The sequence below is a fragment of the Malaclemys terrapin genome, chromosome 16 (genome assembly GCF_027887155.1).
Source record: "Malaclemys terrapin pileata isolate rMalTer1 chromosome 16, rMalTer1.hap1, whole genome shotgun sequence".
Lineage (NCBI taxonomy): Eukaryota > Metazoa > Chordata > Testudines > Emydidae > Malaclemys > Malaclemys terrapin.
The window spans coordinates 18,176,342-18,197,395 of NC_071520.1; the positions used below are offsets into that span (position 1 = coordinate 18,176,342).

Consider the following 21,054-nt stretch of genomic DNA (forward strand, 5'->3'; position numbering starts at 1 on the left):
ACGGGGGTTTGACTGCCGAAAAGCCGGACATGTCCGGGAAAAAGAGGACGTATGGCAACCCTACCCTAGAGGGATTATCCTGTGAGAGAAAATGTCTTTGGTATGTCCCTGTTTTTCACACTGGTCTCACTGACTTAGGGGTTGGATAATGCACGGCAACCTACCCACCCAAAAAACAAATCCCACCCACACCGCAGGGCTACACAAAACTTTCCATTTCACTCCATAGAAAAATGCTATAGCCTCCATAGGCTCTTGTACAGTTCCTGATATTCAAGGATCAGTACTAAATAACCCTCATTTTCTCTTCTAAGGTGCTTTTCATGCCATGCATTATAACCCTAAATCTTTTACAAAAATGAGCAAGCCCAACATCTTCAGTGTTTAAGAGAAAGACCGATCATACTAAACAGATTTGTGTTTAGATTTAAAAGCAGAAGTTGGTACCACATTTAAAAAATGAACCAGTAACAGAAGGGAATTTCTAGATGCAACGGGAAATGACAGCCAAATACTCCAAACTCAAAATTACAGTCTTGTACCAACAGCCAAGATTTTCCATATTAGGCAAATTGGCATCTCAACTTTCCAGCCCTATTATGTTAGCTTGTAAGATATGTGTTAGACTGTAAGCTTTTTGGAATGGAGATTCTGTTTGTCTATGCTTTGCAAAGCACTATGTGCATTTCTAGCACTATATAAATGTCTCAGATAATGCATGCAAATTATTCTACTTCCTTGAAGCCAGATTATATGCAAATTCCACAGTACAAGTGAGAAATGCATATCCACAGCAAGATCAGAGTCTATTGCAAATGGACATAGGATCAATTCTGTAACATTGGTGAAAAAGATACTATGCTAGCTTTATTAGTTAATTTTTTTTTTTTTACTTGCAGCAGTTAAAGGAAATCCCATAGCGCTTGTGCTACTTACACTCAGTTCTGGTCATGCTTCTGATGCAAGTCAGTCCTGGTTTGCACTCATTTTCCCACATTCGATAGCAAATAAGATTATATGGCTGCCCCTTGCTTTATTTCTAGTTTTAACACCCTAACTTCTTTCACTTCTCTGCTTCTTTCTAATGTCTTATCCCCACCTTCTAAACATAAAGTAGATATCAACAGAGAGTTCTGCCCACGGAAGAGCTCTGACTGCTGCATGCTAGATGAGCAAAAGCTATCCCCGCTGCATCCATGCTTGATTTCATCACCGTCTATAGGGTCTTCTACATCACTGCATAGCGCAAGCCCCAGCCCTTATCCAAGCACTTGCCGTGCAAGTTCAGATCACAAAGTTATTCCAGGAAGCTCCCTCCATGCATCATCTCCAACCTTTCCAATAAGAGGGTAGCTGCTGTGCAGAATGACCCTTTCCTGTGGTTTCCTGAGAGTTGGAAACGCAACATCTATTTAATTGTTTTTGCCATCAGAAGCCATACCCCAGAAACAGAGTTGGAAACATTACAGCTGCCTTTCTGAAACAGCTAATCTGCACAGGAATCCCAGAAATCAAATCAGGCCAATGGGTTCACTTCAATTTCCCCATTTGTGTACTGAAGGCCACCAGACAAGGATTACCTAGGATGATTTAATTACATGCAAAAACAGCTGCAAAGCTTTGTGGGGTATCTTGAGGGTTTTAGTTCTGGGGGTTAAGGGACGGAAGAAATTAGACACAGACAGGTTGGGTTAGTTTGGGATGGTCTCTGATGACTAAGAGGGCTGTTGTCACACACTTTTTTTTTTTTTTTTTTTTTAATAGCAGCACAGGGTCAAGGATTGATACACACAAAGTTAATGGCGAGAAAGAGTCAGACACAGTGATCCCGTCCTAGTTGGAAAGCTATCAAGAGTAAGCTGGTACAAGAAACGTTAACTTTGTTGCGTCTGATGAAGTGGGTATTCACCCACGAAAGCTTATGCTCTAATACGTCTGTTAGTCTAGGTGCCACAGGACTCTTTCTCGCTTTTTACAGATCCAGACTAACATGGCTACCCCTCTGATACTTGACACAAAGTTAATGTTTCTTGTACCAGCTTACTCCTGATAGCTTTCCAACTAGGACAGGATCACCGTGTCTGACTGGCAATACAAGACGGCAATATACTTTCTCCAGATCTGTGTTCACTGGCATATAAAGGAAGACTTCACATTCTTCTATGTTAAATGATGCCTGTGGCAGAGGAGGGCACCGGGGCGGGGGATGGGAGATGTGGCATGTTCTTGGTGACACCGGATAAACTCTTGGCCCCACTGAACTTGGTGAGAATGTGGCAATTGACGTCAATAGGCCAGGATTTCACCCATTGTCTTTTGATAGGTGTGTCTGGAGAATGGCAGATATCACCTTCCAATGAAACTCAGCACCTTCACTCTCATGGGGCCTGATCCTATGAGATACTACTGGGTGCCCTCAAGTCCTATTTGCTGAGCTTCCACTGGAAGTGAGGAGACTCAGCACCTTGCAAGAAGGCTCTGGGGTACCACCCCCAACGGTGGTGGGGGAAATATCTCTCATAATACCAATTTCCATTAACCGTGATAAGAGCTCATCAATGCTGTCTGCAAACTGTTTGATTGAACAGCCTTCCATTTAGGACTGTACCAAACAAATCTCATTCAGAAATTACAGTCCATGTGGTTTTTGTTTGGTTTTGTTTTTCCTTGAATTTTATTTCTGGAATATTTTTGCTTTGTAAGGTCATTTTCTTGCATAGCATGCAATATCTAATTATTTGTGGCCTTTTTTTTTTAAACTGACATTTTTCCCAAGCTTACGGCTACAAGATGCTTATTCAAACCATCCTTTTTGCTTCGTTGAGGGCTCTAGTGCTGCTAAAACAAAAACAAAAATATAAAAATGAAAGGTATACTTAGCTGGAACAGACACCTTTTTGTCCTATGCATGTGTGCACACGCAGACACACATTTATTTTACTCTCTCCTTTATGGTGTTTCCTATCTGAAGAACACTCCACAAAAAGACGTGAAGACAACCTTTTGTTGCTTGGATTTTAAAAGGAACCTGTGGGAGTTAGGTACCCCAAATCCCACAAAATGTCAACAGGACTGGATGCCTAACATCCTTTGCCTCCTTTGAAATTCCCAGCCTTACTGAACTAAGGAAAAAGAAAACCTTGCCTAAAAGCAAGAATCCACTAATTAAAGAGAAATGGCTTATTTGTCTTGGGTCCTGAAGCCACAGTCCTCTATGTCTGAAAACACAAGTTTCTCACCGTCTCTCCCCTAGGGCTGTGACCTAAGCAACTTAAATGCTTCACAGATTTTGGTCAAAATCTGCTCCTTATTTACCAGATTGCAATGTGCAAGCAATTACTGAATGGGTCACATTTATTGAATAAAAGCACTTAGGCATTATGTTTACAAAGGCTCAGAAACATTAAAATCCAGTGAAAAACAATTATTTTTACAGAATACATCTGCAAGCAATATGGAGTCATTTTGTTTTTGTAAATTTCTCCGTAACAGATTTATAGCTGGTGTGGAAAATGTTCACATCACGTCAGTGAGTTATTTTGAAATGCCAAACTTAATAAATGAAAAATTATTGCAAATAATATTGCAGCCCTACCAAAAAAGCAGCCAAAATGCCAGTGGTTTCCTGACTAGTCAAACCTCTTAAGGTTGGCAGGACTCTTCAGACTAATCAGGAAGAGTTAGACAAATAATTATTTTATTACTGAAACTGTCAAATAAATCAAGATCTGGTCAGCAACTGTTTCTGATCCCTGCATTCTGGCTGACTTGCTTTTCCATAAAACTTAGGCTAACTGTGATCTGGGGGGGAAAAGGGGGGGGTGTCTGTAGAACAAATATAGGCTTTTAAGCCTCCAAACAAAACTCTCTCCAAACTTAGGCCAGCATTTTTCTTGGCTTCTCCAAGTTTGTGCTCTGGAATATGGCTCAGAGAGGACCAGAAATGCTTTATAACCCACCAGATTCAATCAACGCTGTTACTCTTAGAGGAACTGTGGAGTTCAGTTCACAAAGGGTAACATGAGCATAACGTTTAAAAGGACATTGTCTATTGAATTAGGCATCAAACTTGACCTCCTTTATCACTTGATTCTTCTGGGATCTTCAGGCAAGGTTGTTTTCCCCAAGAATGCCTACTCTTTGGGTAGGCAAAATGAATAGGAGCTTTGCTTGAGTTACAAGTGCTGAGCAGGCCCATAACAAGGGTCACCACCGGTCCTGAATTGGGTTGGGACTGTCCCGAAATGCAAAGTTCAAGTCCCAATCCTGGGCTGAATGACTACGGGACAGCATTTGTCCCAGATTCCCTGTGGTGCCAGTCCACGCTGCCCAAGGCTCAGGGGCAGCACCAGCCTCTTCCCAGTGTGTGTGTGTGGGGGGGGGGGGGGTCAGGACTGAGGTGGACTTCAGGAGCTCCCCCGCCCCAACACCATGAGGCCCTGCCCCTGCTCTTCCTCTTCCCCCTAGGCCCTGCCCCTTGGCCAGGCCAGAGCCGGGGTAAGAGTTGCCTAGCCCCGGAACCTCCATCTGCCCTGGGCGGCATGCCCCGGGGGGACGGGGGCGGCTCTTGGGTCCCACGGTCACCTGCCCACAGCAGGTGGAGGGTCCAGGGCGACCCACAGTGGCCCAGGCTACCTGGGCGGTTCTTACCACGGCCTGGCTCTGGCTTCCGGCCTGGCCGGGGGCAGGGCCTGGGGGGGGGGGAGAAGAGGAGGAGCAGGGGCTGGGGGGAAGAGGAAGGGTGGAGTAGGGGCACCTGCATGTGTTCCGCTTTTGCCTTTTGAAAAGGTGGTCACCCAGCCATAACGGCGGATTGCAGAATAGAGGAATTTAAGAAAGCTAACCACACCAAAGTGTTGGACGTGCTATGCACCTTACTCTAAACAAATTTGTGCATGCAGTGAAGTTTCAGCTGAGCAAGAACGAAGGCCCCAGTTTAGCAAAGCATTTAACTGTCTTTTTAAATCCATTTTCATTCAGCATAGCACTTAAGCACATGCTTAAATTTAGACATGTTGGACTTAAGCATGTGCTTAAGTACTTTGCTGAATAGGGAAATCCAGATTGCTAAATCAGAGTCTAATTAAGGACATCAGGGTTTGGCCCTGTGTCCTACCCTGCCCAATCCAATCCAGACTGTGTCATTTATCTGCACTACACAATTTTGGTTTGAACGTGAACCAGCATTTGTGGAAAACCTTGAAATTAAGGCCTAGCAACTGCCACACTAGGGTTTATAACTGTGTTTGGAACCATTTTTAATTATGGTTATAACACAGATTATGTACACAAACCAAACAGGTGAGAACTGTGTTTAGAAATTGTAAGATCACCTAGGCAAAGACTGTCTCTGTCTTTGTGCACCCTCTTGCACAAAGCACGTTGACAGCAATGAAAAAACAATCAACAATACTACTAATAATGCTAAAGATTTGCAAAGAGGATGAATAGGGTAAGGTTTTGGGCAAGGAAGATGGTTTAAAAACATCCCTTTCCACACAGGACAGTGACACTGTGCTAAAACCATGCTATCCACAGGTGCTTGACAACTATTTGCAAATACAATTGTAGCTAGAGCAGCACTGTTCTTAATAGGAATCAACTTTTAATACAGATCAGTTTTAGGTCTAATTGACTTCACAGTGTCTCTATAAATAACTATCTATTCATCTAGCTAGCAGGCAGTCTACTCTCCTTGCACCTGTCTCAGTATGGAAAGACAGCACTACAGGCATCATCCTTTTCTCCCCCCACACCACACAGTTTCTTCTTCCACCTGCCACTTCATAAAATGTTGACAGTTAGCGATTCTCTATTATTGGTGACAACATTGTTGTTACAGAGAGAAAGCTTGCAGTGTCAGCAGTTTGCCTCCTGAAAATCAACTTTCAGGAGGGAGGGTGAAGGAAGGCCAGAGAGGAGGAACAGAGAGAAAAAACAGAGAGATTTCAGGTTTACATAAATCTCTCTTTAGTCATTAGTAATTGCTTAGCAGACAAAACTGTCACTAGCTCAAGGAAAGGAAAGTGCCCTTTGCTTAAATAAAATGTTGATAAGTGTGAAAACTAAGGTGAATTATATAAAGCTGTTTTTTAGGATGGACTTCTAGTGTGACCAGCTGAGGAGAGAAGTGGAAAGATCCAGTTCCAAGAGATCATCCAGGAAAGCTAGTGAAAAACCCAAATTTTTTAAGCTGGGGGTTAGGATACAATCATTAATTGCCTTGTGCACACTCCGCCTATCATATAGTTATAGGATGCTCACTCTTTCCACTTGGAGTAGTGCTAATTATTTACAATTATTCTAGGACATATAGGAAAGAAATATCTATACTAAATTGCTATTTAAGGGAATTTGGATCTGAGTAAATGAAACTCGGGGTAATGCTTTATTGCATTTCAGCTGTGTATAAGCTAATGTTAAACAAGAATGGAGGGTTCATGCTTTATCGTATTCAAGTAAATATTAAAAGAATCCATAATGATTGATTGCATGACCAAAATGAAGGGCTATCTCCCAGCACATGTCTAAGGCCTGGTCCCCACTAAGTCCCCAAATCGGACTAAGGTACGCAAATTCAGCTACGTTAATAACGTAGCTGAATTCGAAATACCTTAGTCCGAACTTACCGCGGTCCAGACGCGGCAGGAAGTCTCCCCCCGTCGATGCCGCGTACTCCTCTCGGCGAGCTGGAGTACCGGCGCCGACTGTGAGCACTTCCGGGATCGATCCGGGATCGATGTATCGCGTCTTAACCAGACGCGATAAATCGATCCCAGAACATCGATGGCGTGCCGCCGGACCAGCCGGTAAGTGAAGACTAGGCCTAAGTGTACAGGACACTAGCGCTCCAGATAATCATCCCTTAGGTTTACAGTGAATTATTTAATTTTGGGTAGCATTACAGCAAAGCCCATCCATCCAAAATGAACTTACAGTACAATAAAATCTCTACCCCTCCTCATTTACATTGCAATACATGTACTTGTTATGTAGAGTGTACAAGAGGCAGCACAGTGTAAGGATTGGAGCAGGAGATTGAGAGTCAGGAGCTCCTGTCTCTATTTCTAATTGCTTTTGCGGACTGGAGCAAGACACTTTACCTTAATTTCCCCATCTGTAGGATGGGAACCATACCTCTAATTACATGGATATTGAAAGGCTGAATCGATGTTTGTGTAGTGATCTGAAGATATGCATTATGAAGAATAAATATCTTACTTTTACACACAGTATTTCCCCCTTCCTTCCTCATTCTCATATATCAGGGGTTCTCAAACTGGGGCTCGGGACCCCTCAGGGGGTCTCAAGGTTATTACATGGGGGGGTCATGAGCTGTCAGCCTCCATCCCAAACCCTGCTTTGCAGCCAGCATTTATAATGGTGTTAAATATATTTTCAAGTGTTTTTAATTTATAAGGGGGGGGGTCCCACTCAGAGGCTTGCTATGTGAAAGGGGTCACCAGTACAAAAGTTTGAGAACCACTGTCATATATATTAGATGGGGTGGGGTGGGGTGGCCAAAGGGGTAGGTGAAAACAAGTTTTTACTCATCCACTTAAAGCACACTGCCCTTCCATCTGCTTTACACTGTACATCATCACCTACTGTCCTAGCTGGAGATGATTTTCGAGTACTTAAACTGTTGATGGCTGTTGGTAATGATGTATGAAGCAGAAACAAAGCCAGAGTTTCAAAGAATCGTGGAGACTTCAAAAGGCTGAGAAGAACTAGTAATATGATTTTGACTAAATACAGATACATGCAACAAGAAGCTGCCACTTCTACCAAATGAGCTCTCCTTCTGGAGCAACCTTTTAATTTCTTGCAGTTGCACAAATGATCTCTTCTAGCACTGTGTGTTAGAGTTCAAAGGAGACAGCGATCAGAACAGTATCTTGATACTCTCGCCACGTTAAAGCATTTAAGAGAATAAGCTTCAAGGTCTCAGCAAGAACAAGACTTTCAATGTAACAAGAAAAACATGAGTTTAAACAAAACAAATCCAAAATGTATTCCGGTTTAGCTAAAGTTAATTAATTAATTAATTAATTTTCAAGGAATGCCTGTCACTCTTAAAGAGAATAAATATATACAAGGCAAATGTCCAAAGATTAGTTTTGGCTAAGACAGTTTGTAATAAGAGTGTAATAATAATACTAGTAGAGGAAGTGGTTACATCCTGGGACTGAGTCAGGAGACCTGGGCTTCTAGTCCCAACTCTGCCACTAGTTCATTGTATGACCACAGGCAAATCACTTATTTTCTCTGAACCTCAGCATTTTCACCTGTAAAATGATAACAATAATGCTTACTCATCTTTTAGCACACTTTGAGATCTCTGGATGAAAAATGTTATATAAGCACAAATTATTATTACTGTGCGTTATTTGTATTCCAGTAGTGACTAGAACATGCTAAGTTGCCTCCATACACAGAGCAGGACATCATCTCTGCTCTGAAGAGCTCACAGGAAGAAAAGAAGCCCCATAAAACAGAATAAATTAACATAAATATCAGCTATCCCCAAATGCACATCAGCCTAGCTATGATCTTTTGTAGCCCTCATGGCAGAAGTGGGTCTTGAGAAGAGATTTGAAGGAGGAACCTCTCAGCTCCCAGCCGCCGTGGGTGGAGGAGGAACCTCTCAGCTCCCAGCCACCAAGGTGGCAGGGGAACCATGCAGACGCAGTAGCAAAAGTCACAGACAGGTCACAGCTTCCATGAATTTCTGTTTATTGCCCATATCCTGTTCATAACTTTTACTAAAAATAACCACGGCAAAATTTTGGTCTTAGCAATAACATCAGAAGACAGTGGTGGGAGAGGAGGATCAAAAGGAAGACAGGCTGGCAGCGCTGTCAGAGTGGAAGGGTGGTGCATTAGAACAAAAAGGGATTGGTGGGCAGAGGCAGAGCTGGGAGGGGCCCTGAAAAGGAGGACAAGAAACTAGCATTTTATGGAAAAGACGGTGCCAGTGGAGGGACTCAAAGAAGGCTGGAGGAGGGTCCTCTATTGTGTGGCTATAACCTGCCCTCGCAGGGGGGCAAGCTCAATGATCATTCTAATAGGCCTTCCTCATTAATAACTACTAGAATCCTAAGAACAGGCAATTCTGTTTCCTTCCCCTGCCCCTTTCACTTGGGTTCCGTGGGGATTGGAGGGACGATGAGGGACAGACAAAAGTTCAGGCTAAGGGAATAAGAGACTCATGGTCACGTATTAACCATAGTCTGATTGTCCAGGATACGCAGTGGTGCATATCATATATCACAGGGCAGGCTTCAGCAATTAGTATAAATAAATAGTTCAGAAAGCATATTTATATCCAGAACTAAGAGATTGCTAAGGTTTTGAGAGCTGCAGACACTACAAATTAAACTTAGATCTATTGATATTACCAACCTGGTTTATATAGGAATGGGAACCCTTTCAATTTCAGCCTATTGCTTTTCTATTTATAATATTCCAGCTAGCTACACCTGCTTGATTATCTTTAAAAATACTTCTCAGGTTGATTCCATTAAATAACAAATGAAGATCTTTAAAGCGAACGTGGCCCTTTCCCCTGAACTAGTATTTATGGACAAGAACATTTGGGGCTGATCTTTCTTGTTGAGCAGCACATCTAAGACTAAGACTTAAATCACCTGAATGATGCATTGACAATAATTAGCCTGCTAACGCAAAGTCTTACTCACATAAGTAGTCCCACTGAGGTCAATAGGACCAGTCAAGTGACTAATGACGACTGGCCTGATTTTTAGAACTGCTGAGCAGCTAGAGTTGTGGATGTTCAGAACTTCTGAAAACCAGGCTCTACTTGCACAGATAAAGATTTGCACAATCAAGTCCCACGGATGTTGTTATTTTGAATGTTAAGTTTAATATTCTTGGAATTCCCTTCCAATGTTACTTAGACTGAGGCCTCAGTGTTGACTATTGACAGGCAAATGAAAATATAAGATTTGGTGATTGTGCTCAGACTATAGGGATTAGACCTACATTTTTTGCATTCGTGTCCTTCACTATTGAGATATTTGGGGAGGGGATTTTGCTCTTTGATTTGGGGACTGGCTGTGTCAGATACTGGACAGGCACAGAATGTGGTGGGTATCCTGACAGGACACCGAGGCTGATGAAAATCTTGTAGGAAGAACGAAGCTGAATAAAAATGAATTGGAAAAGATTCAAATCTGTGCAAACTACTTGCCCATAGTCTGAATGCTACTGATCCAACAAGACGGAAACCTGAGGCAGGTACCGGATAAATCAGCTCTGTGTTGTTGACCCTACAATACTACAGAGGAATCGAAATGCCAAAAGCTATAAGCATTGAACACATATCTATCTTTTTCCTCATACAGGAAGATTCCAACCTATCCCAGGCATTTTTAAAGCCTAATTTTCACTGTAGCTCAATTATGAAAGCCCTTCAGCAAATTTTTAGGGCTTTTCCAATCAATGAAGACAGAGTGGGAAAATAAGAAAAATCCTTCATGGAAAAGGGATTCTGCTTAGTCTTTGGAACTTTTTTTTAATTAAAAAGACATGTTTCTGTCTCTCATCCGCATGAATCCAAGGAACATTTCTAATAGTTTTCAGCTCTTTTGCCATCTTATATTGTACATATTGCATCTGGTTTTACAGCTACATTGGCAAAATACCGTTTACCTGGACAACTGAATCATTACCAAGATATATAGCAATTGCTAAAGAATATTTCCACAGTTAAAAAATCAGAGGAAATTATACATTTTAGGGAAATTCATCCCAGCTGTTTGAAGTGCAGGAAAGGTGAGCAAACCTTTGTAAATCCATCAGGCCTTCCTTCCCCAGCCACCCCAATCTAAAAGCCTTAAAATGCAAATGACTTTGTCCTTGGATGTGATCTTGATTGTAAAGATTTTGTTTTGTTTCTTTCCTCCCTACCAAAGACAGAAGGGATAGTGAGTGAGTCTTTAAACTCTCAGTTCTTAAGGCTGTTAATATTTCACATTGCCAGCAGGGAAAGGAATTAAAACTGCCAGCAGCTATCCAGATAGATTTAAAAATCCCCTTCCCTTCCTCCCTCCCTCCTTTTTTCTTTCTGCATCCCTTGGCTTCAGAGAATATTTTCCCCGCAAATTGGTTTTAAATTAAAGGAGGTGATGAAAGCAATGTGCCGTCTCAGCATTTTCCCAGGTGCACTTAATCTAATTTCATTAAGGAGATCAGGACAGATGATCGCTACAGTCGAAACATTAAGTCTGTCCATTTTTGTATAAAAAACCATTAAGTCTGTCAAAGTGTCGGCGGGTGGGCTGTTTATTATTGGAAATGAAGGCGCGCTTTGCTTCCCCAATAAACTGTCAGGAGCAGTAAACCACAAATTAAGTCAGCTGCTGCCAAAGATTTAGGCAAAGATCTCCAACTAATTTCGACACAGGTGTGAGAAAGGCCAGGGAAACAGAGCCCTTAAGTAGGTCTGTGAGGTTTGGGAACCATGTTTTTTGTGTATATTTGCTATGATTTTTTGACAAACTTCAAGCCAATGCAGTGCAAATATTGGGATGGGACATCATCACTCACTCACTCATGCCCGTCACCCCAGTCGGGGTATGGGCCGCCAACCACAGATCTCCAGAGTCCTTTATCCTGGGCCATTTGCTCTAGCTGGTTCCAGGTATAGCCCATTTTTTTGCTATCAGCCTGAAGGTCGCGTCGCCAGGTGTTTCTTGGACGGCCTCTTTTCCGCTTGCCTTGGGGGTTCCACCGCAATGCCTGTCTAGTGATGTTGGTTGGCTGCTTGCGTAGTGTGTGTCCTATCCAACCCCACCTTCTCCTTCTAATTTCTTCCTCTGCTGGAAGTTGATGGGTCCTCTCCAAGAGGTAGATGTTGCTGATGGTGTCTGGCCAGCGGATCTGGAGAATCCTTCTAAGGCAACTATTTATGAAGGTCTGGATCCTCCTGGTGGTTGTTTTAACTATCCTCCAGGTTTCAGCTCCATACAATAAGACTGATTTCACGTTGGAATTGAACAGTCTAATCTTTGTTGCCAAAGACAGCTCTCTAGAGCTCCAGATGTTCTTGAGCTGTAAGAAAGCTGCTCTTGCCTTACCAATCCTTGCTTTGATGTCTGCGTCCGTGCCACCCTGTTGGTCGATGATACTGCCTAGGTAGGTGAAGGTCTGCACTTCTTCCAGAGGGATTCCATTCAGTGTGACTGGGTCATTACTGATGGAGTTAATCTTGAGGATCTTGGTCTTGTCCTTGTGGATGTTGAGGCCAACCTGTGATGACATGGCTGCCACTACGTTGGTCTTCTCTTGCATCTGCTGTTTGCGATGCGAAAGGAGTGCAAGGTCATCGGCAAAATCCAGGTCATCAAGCTGGGTCCACAACATCCACTGGATTCCGTTCCTACGCTCATAAGTGGATGTCTTCATAATCCAATCAATGACAAGGAGAAAGAGAAATGGTGACAACAAGCATCCTTGTCTGACTCCGGTTCGCACCTGGAAGCTGTTTGTAAGCTGCCCTCCATGGATCACTCTACAGTGTATGCCATCATATAAGTTCTTAATCAGGTTGACCACCTTTGCTGGGATGCCATAGTGCCGAAGGAGCTTCCAGAGAGTCTCTCGATCCACGCTATCGAATGCTTTTTCATAGTCAACAAAGTTGATGTACAATGAGGAGTTCCACTCCATAGACTGCTCGACTATGATGCGAAGCGTTGCTATCTGGTCCGTGCATGATCTATTTTGCCGGAAACCTGCTTGCTCATCTCGTAGCTGTGGGTCAACGGCATCCTTCATTCTCTCTAAGAGAACTCGGTTGAAGACCTTCCCTGGCACCGACAGAAGTATGATTCCTCTGTAGTTGGCACAATTGCTGAGGTCTCCTTTCTTGGGGATTTTAATAAGATATCCCTCTTTCCTCTTTTCATGGGACATCATGGGGTATGGTAAAACTGAGTCATTGGTTCAATATGGTTTTAAACTTCCAGATGACAAATGGCTGTAAATTGGCATTGGGCACTGGTAAGCACTGCAGAGCTTCAAATGCTGAGTTTACCACCACTTTTACCTATACTGCATCCTGCTCAGACCCATCATCTTATTCTTAAGCAGAAGTGAACTCATAAAAACTTAATTCAGCCATTTCTCCCTTTTAAATGTTTTTGCAACTGTCAATACACCCGGGAGTCACGATGCATGGGTAATAATAAAAATATCACACAAAATTAAAGGAAACCCAACAAAACAGAGAAAGTACAGCAAACTTCTTTAAAAGCACAGAAAAAAGAGTGAAGCTTTCAAATTGAGTTTTCAGGTATTACGAAGCTCAACGTAATCTATTTGTTCAGAAGGACATCTTGTTTCTAGTCAAAAAATGCAGTTTGGTAAAGAGAGTCAGGATATTATGAAATGTCATTAAAGTTCTTTACTTTTTAAGTTAAATTTTCTTTATAGTATATACAGAATAATTCATGCTCCCTGATAGAGTGCATGATTGTTGCAATTCTATCAAGAGCTTTTTACTCATCTTGTAAACCACAAGGGAGCAGTTGAAACAGCATCTGACAAGCAGAATCTACCAGCCAACAGGTATGTTCATCCTGCATTTTGGTTCGGGGGAGTGGTGACACATGAATTCTCAATCCAGGAGAGGCAAATGTAACCTCTTGACTTCAACACTGACCCATGCACCAGGCCCCGGAGTACAAGGGCTGATACAATAGAGTGCAATGACTCAGCTCTTTGTGCATTCCTAGTCTTTAAGCTGCTCCAGTAGACAGAACGTAACACACCTAGAACTCATTTCTGGACAAAGTAATCAAGAAGCTAGAAAAAAAAGAAGTCTCCAGCATCTGTAACTTCTGTTTTTGTGAGATAAGGTTCTGTAGTTCTGACAGCCTCGCCTGGACTCGTGTGAAATGCACTTTGCAGTCTGGAGCTTTCTGGTTATTTGTGCCCCAGAATATTTTTAATGGGAAGCCAAAGAACTGAGGATGCATCAGACATTGGACAAAGGAAGACCCGCGTGGAGAATGAAAGCTTAAGACGCAGTCAGTCAACCTGAAGAGAGGGTTAGGTTTGGGTCTGGGAACTGACAGAGATTTGGATGGGTATTTACATTGCCCACCCCTTTTGCTATTAAACATTTTCAGCTGATTATGGAGGGGCACCGATGAGCTACAAAGTGAGTTCTCCATCCAGTGTTCCTTCAGTCCAGTGATGCTGAACATCAATGACAGAGTGGAAATTAATGGGGGAAATGGGGAAAAAAAACATTCACAAAGGTTTATCTGAAGAGACTGTGATTACATGTTGGGAATATTTTTGCTCCAAGAAGCATTTCAAAAATGACCTTTGCAAGACTCTTACATCACCCATACTTGTATTAGCTCTCTATGTACTGTGTACATCTGAAGACTTTGGGCAGTGCTGACATTGTACACTATTTGGAGCAAGGACTGTAAGCTGTCATATATTTATAAGGTGCTGAACGCATTGTCAGTGCCCAGTAAATAACAGGAGCAGAGTGAAGTAGAATTTGAAGAACTAAATTATGGTGTGTGAATAAGGTCTAACAAATGGGCTACAAAGGAGCCTGAAGCAAACTTACTGTGCTTTTGCAAAGAGCACTGTGAAAACACCATTTTGGCAACTCCACCAATGCTCTTTGTAATTTTCACTTCAAGCTCAGATATTACTTACTTGAAGCTCTCCTACCAGAGCTAGAATACAAAACTGAATTGCAGCATAAACACACAGCGAACATTTAATTAACTTGGAAACACAATGTCATTTTTTCTATGTCTTATTTAGCACCACATTAAATGAAGAAATGCCTGATATCTAACCCTTGATTTGGAGAGCTTGCTTATACCCAGGGTCCATACAATTAAACTGACAACCCATAATTTTACACACAGCAGACAGAAGCCCAAGAATGAAAGAACATGAACGCTGAATTACTTCGAAAGAAAGAAATCGGCTTTTTTTTAAAAAAAAAAAACCACGGTCGTGAACATTGTTATTAAAAAAAAAGCAGAACAACATTTTGGTGTAATGAGCAGAGCTTACTCATTCCCTTGTTTTATGCAACTTGACTTTTGGCTTTCTGCAGAACGCCGTTTAACAGAGCACATTACCAAGCTGCTAGCCACTTTTCATAGTGATGCTAAAGCAGGTAAGAGACAATAAGTGGAACTGTTGATGGTTTATATTACTCTATTATGTTAATGTTCACTAAAGTATGCCATAAGCTCTCTCATTACATGTGTATAAACCAATTCTCTGTGGTGTTATTCCTGTGTTAAATGCTATAACTACATAAATCTTGAATTAATGGAGACTTTATAGTTCCTGAAAATGAAGGGTAATTGCTATCTGTTAATGCTGTTGTTGCTATTAAAGGAGTATATATTTTCTGTAACAATGTTTATGGACCATGAGCCTCACATAGCAGCTACTGCACAGTTTGGAACATAGTGTAAAACCGTTACCAGACAAACTCCCCTCCTCTTCCCGCAACACCCCCCCCCCCCCAAAAAAAAAGTGATATACTCTCCACAGCTACCACAAACTACCCTGTAATTCTCCTAACAATGGCAGAGTCCAAATCCATGCCCTTCAGTGAACATAAGGCAGAAGTAATGGGTTTCATGTTACCGTCTCTGGGAATGCATGGTTGGCAGAGCTCTTAGTTTGTCTCAGTGGTAGAAAAGCTCAGTTTATTGTTTCATTTAAAAAAAACCCAAAAACAGTTCTTAGAAAGGATGGAAAGTGGGTGCAAGAAAGTATCTTCCCATTCGCTTCCCTGGAGAGTTCTGTGGTGAAACAGAAGCTTGAGGCAACGGTTGGTGGAAATTCGCAGCACTCTCCCTCAGAAAGTGCAAGGGGCAGATTAGTTCCTGGCTTGATTAGTATACCTACCTGAAGTCTCTGTGCTTTTAAAAACAGCAGAGTCATCATTTGAAGCACTGTCACAATCTGCCATCAGACTGCACCTCATGCAACTATAAATATCACTCTTCCGTTCTGGTTCATCTTCTTTATAATTAACTGTGCTCTAACTTGATTACCCTATGCCACTGCCCTCTAGAGTACTGGATGTGACTGCATAAAAGTAAAAACTATGAAGTGTCTGCTTATAGCTACTAATACAGGGAAGAAAAATGACAAATGTTGCTCTAACATATGCATTTTTAAAATGTTGGGTGCTGTAACAACCTATATATCTATGGGCTAAATAAATAAGGGATAAGCAATAGGCAGTGGATAGAATATGGAACTGGGAGTCGGAAGACTTGAGTTTTATTCCCAGCTGATGCCACGGACTCTGTGTAATTGTGGACAATTTCTCCCCCCTCCCATTTCCCCACCAATAAAATGGGATTGCAGCTGCTACTAACCCACCTTAGTGAAGTGATTTGAGATCTACAAATGAAAAATGCTATGTAAGCGCAAAGTATTTTATTATTAAATGCTGCCCTGCATTTAATTAGCGCTCAAAGGGTATGTGTGTATGTATTATATATAAAGATGGCACAGAGAGCTTCTTGCTGAGCAAGCAGCAAGATAGGATCTCTCTGTAGCACTTTAAAATGCTAAGAAAGGTGCAGAGTCCATACCTCTTATCCCTTAGAGAGTGTGGTGTGTGGGCTAGAGCATATGTCTAGCCCTACAACTGGCTGCAAAGGGCAGGAAATGTTATTAGAGGGCATACTTTGCTAATGTTCTGAGGAGTAGAAATACTCCCCAAGTCCCCAGTGTAATCTCTCAGGCTACAATAAGGAATTCTTTGTTGAGGCCACTCAGGCCAGCATTTTGATAGCTCCTTGTTGCATCAGCTAGGGCAGGATTAAGATCTATACCCAACAGTTGTCCACTTATGTATAACATCAGATGTAAACAGAGCCTGATTCTCCATGTGCTCCATGAATTTAGTGGGAATTCCACATGAAGGGCATTTGCACTATAAGGCCCATTGGAAAGACTGAAATCCCTCCACTTCAGCCATAATGGTGCTGATACTTACGTGCTACATGCACGTGTCTTTGCGGACACAAAAGGCAACTTTACTTAATGCCAGAGACCCACTTAATGAAACTGATGTCTTGCCTCATGTCTTTACAGATCAGAGAAAAGAGATAAAAAAAGACAATTGCTCTCTCTCCCTTTTTGGTACAGAAAGTACTTTGATTAGGTAGGATTTACTAAAAGGAGGGGGTAGTTGGAACATGTATGAGACTGGATGGTCCAATTACAGATATATATGAAATGCTATAACAATGGTATGGGATGCTACAATGGTCTTTCATTTGCTGTAAAGGACAGTAAGTTACCAGCCAAACACAATGCCGCTTCCTCTAAAGGTAACCTCAGATCCCACATTCTGAAAGCTAATCAATGTTGTTCAGATTTCAATTTCTTCACTACAAGGTGAAGTCAAACCTAATCTAACAAACGTCAGTCTCAGGCTAGCTGGGTCTACCAGTGTAATTTAGATAATCATTAATAGCATAGCTGTATAATAAAACTACATGTCACTTACAACTTCATCTGAGGTTTGACTGGCAGATCTTTTAAACTGTTTTCTAAATGATTGCCTTTACTTTCTCTGATTGGGCAGTATAAGAAATGTTTTAACCCTTTGGTACCCAAGCTTTGGGGGAGTAAATTCAACCTGTTTCTCTGCCAAAAACCACCCTCTGTTGTTATTTATCCTTATGTGGAAGACAGTCTTAGAAACATATGCTGCAAAAACAAAATGTTTGCTGAAAATGTCCACTGTATGTTTCAATCAAGAGCCATGATTAAAATATTCCTCTTTAAGATTTTTTGCCAAAATGTATCTGTTGTTTCATTCAGGGAAAATTAGATATTTGAGTGGACTTTTAAAAGAATACAATGAAAAAATGAAGGACAGCAGACATTTTCCTGGTTTTAAACCCATGCCAAAAAACAAACAAACAACCCTCATAAAATTTAGTTAGCATTAGCTTTCAATGCTGCATCTTGAATTCACTTCTTCCTATGGTTACAGGCAGTTGTGCTGCCAAACAGGATATGGAACTTCAGAACTCAGCCTTTACATTTGTAATGCTGACCCAGTGGAATCTGTGCATATTGTTGGTTCTCATGCATGGATATAAGGGACTGGCAAAACAAAGAATAGAACAGGTTTGATGAAGGCTTAACCTGAGACTACTATCTGCTAAAACAGATGGCTATGGGGACGCTGAATATTTTAAATGCTTGATGTTCAAAAGCATGTTGCAGTTGCTGCTTCCAGTAGGGGTTGTCTGTTTTCATTGCAAAGGTGATGGTCAAGCACAAGAATGAAGGTCAAGGGGATGAAACAAGAAGTCCCTGTACATATACCAAAACATATTCCTATAGCCTCTCACTGTCTAACATCTGTATCAAACAAAAAGGTCAGAAAAATCATTGCTGCGTGATAAATATGCATGCAACATGACAAAATACTCCCTGACAGTTACCTATCCTCACAGACAGTGCAGTACCAGTTGTCCATCTTCTAAACCCATTACAAAACTGACATGTTCAAAGGTTATTATAAATAAAATATTGGCTCTAGAGGAGTCATCAGGGAAGTCTTTCTCCAACACAAAAAGATAGTGCCAACACAGTGGCTTGCATCCTACTAAACCCTGGCACATTAATCAAGAAGGGGTATTGTGTTAGCAACAGAAAGCTCGGCTGCATGTCTAAGCTTAGGGCAAAGGCTGAGACTATCATCTTGTGAAGCGGATACAAGTTACTGATATTTCTAAATTTGACATGAAGGCTAAAGGAAAATATTATGTTATTGTTAGATTCATTTTTATTTTTCTCGTAGGGGAATTTCCAAGCTAGTGAAGCATATGGAAAAAGGGAATTCAGTCTTACCTTATCGTCAATATCACTCTCGCTGTCACACTGCAGATTAGAGAAAGAGAGAGAGAAAAGGCTTCATGAAATATCTGTATATAAATGAAACTCCTGCATCATCATCTACAATCTTTCAGGTGGCTGCTTAATAGATATTTCAATGAACAGAGAGTACACTTTCATTGTATGCATTTTACATTGCCAACATAAATAAAAAATGCAAAGAAATAGCAATTTCCTCTTTTTTTAATAAAAATACAATGTGCTCATAGTTGAATTAGATGTTCACACACAAAGTGGGCTTTAATCAAATGAGACAATCAGCTATGTGTTGCAATAACCACTGGATGTCACATGGATATTTCAACACAAATCTTGCCCTCTTTTCATCCAAAACTCTGGAAATGTATAGACACAGCTGTGGATGCCTCTAGTTTGATAACTGTGAAGGTGGCAACAATTTCTAAATCAGATTAGTGGCACCTGTAATGGTAATTTAAAATATATATATAATAAATTATTTTAAATAGTGTAGCTTAAAATGAGATTGCGAACCCAAGTCGAAAAGTGTTTATTTAAGGAGTTACAGAGTGAACTCTTTTACCGTTTCTGAAAAAGGAATATTTCATTTTCATTGCACAAGTGATGGCAAGATAACTTGAGCTCTGAATGTTTAGGGGTGTATGGATTTCATTGGCCACAGGTCAGAAAGATTTACATTCGCAAGATAGAAATAAACCCACACAGAGTGGAAATGTCTAGCTGTTGTGGGGCTTCTGGTTCCACTGGAATTTTAGTTCACCATGCATGGATATTGCAGCGCACATTTGCAAACGGAGGTTAGGATGGGAATCCATGTTGTGAAACGCCTTATTGGGGCTCAACAAGCTCAGACCATGCACCACAAGTATGGAAACTGGCGGTGAGAAATTTGCACATTTGTATTACCGAAGAAAGAAAAGGAAACCTTTTCTTAGGTCATCTAGTCCCCATCTTCTAATCTCCAGAGAGGGAGGATTGTTTCTTACTGTAGAACAGTTTAATTGGAACGTTGTGAAACTGTCATGCAGTTATGCTGTGACACTCTTGCCTTTCTGTGGTTTGCCTTAGAAATTACATAGAAATCTCTCCTTCCTTTTGGCATATGAAGTGGTCATCCCCAAGTGCCAGAAGGATCTTATGACTTTGTATTCTTTGATAAGTACAAAGCACAGAATGAACTTTGGCATTCGTCGGTCATGATTCTATAGTTAAGATTGCCCCGGGTTTCCACTCTAAAGCTTATTCTCACCTAACTTTTTGCAGTAATAATATTCCCATCTAAAAATTTATGTAGATCATGGATAGGGGAGGGGAGTGGGGAGCAGTCAATTTTTTGGCTGTTATTTCATCAAACATTTTCAAATGCTTCAAAAGTCTTTAAAAAAATGACATGCCCCACCCCTTCTTCAAATTGTAACGGCCTCTCCTGGTTTTCAGCCTCCTTTCACTGACAAATGCCACAGTTTTAATTAATAACCATGTAAAAGAAGCAGTGAGAGATAAAAAGACTTCCTTTAAAAAGTGGAAGTCAAATCCTAGTGAGGCAAATAGAAAGGAGCATAAACGCTGCCAAATTAAGTGCAAGAATGTAATAAGAAAAGCCAAAGAGGAGTCTGAAGAATGGCTAGCCAAAAACTCCAAAGGTAATAACAAAATGTTTTTTAAGTACATCAGAAGCAGGAAGCCTGCTAAACAACCAGTGGGGCCTCTTGATGATCGAGATACAAAAGGAGTGCTTAAAGATGATAAAGTCATTGCAGAGAAACTAAATGGATTCTTTGCTTCAGTCTTTACGGCTGAGGATGTTAGGGAGATTCCCAAACCTGAGCTGGCTTTTGTAGGTGACAAATCTGAGGAACTGTCATGGATTGAAGTGTCACGAGAGGAGGTTTTGGAATTAATTGATAAACGTAACATTAACAAGTCACCGGGACCAGATGGCATTCACCCAAGAGTTCTGAAAGAACTCAAATGTGAAGTTGCGGAACTGTTAACTAAGGTTTGTAACCTGTCCTTTAAATCGGCTTCTGTACCCAATAACTGGAAGTTAGCTAATGTAACGCCAATATTTAAAAAGGGCTCTAGAGGTGATCCTGGCAATTACAGACCGGTAAGTCTAATGTC

At 41.3% G+C, this 21,054-nt stretch overlaps 1 protein-coding gene across 10 annotated transcripts in view; it reads right to left on the reverse strand.

Annotated features, from left to right (window-relative positions):
• The window catches only part of FBRSL1 (fibrosin like 1), a 724,351-nt gene that overhangs the window by 188,737 nt on the left and 514,560 nt on the right, over positions 1–21,054 (reverse strand). For all 10 annotated transcript variants that reach the window (XM_054006760.1, XM_054006766.1, XM_054006761.1 and 7 more), the window contains one exon: positions 18,907–18,936. In XM_054006760.1, the coding sequence (XP_053862735.1) occupies positions 18,907–18,936 (30 nt within the window). The remainder of the gene's footprint in view (positions 1–18,906; positions 18,937–21,054) is intronic.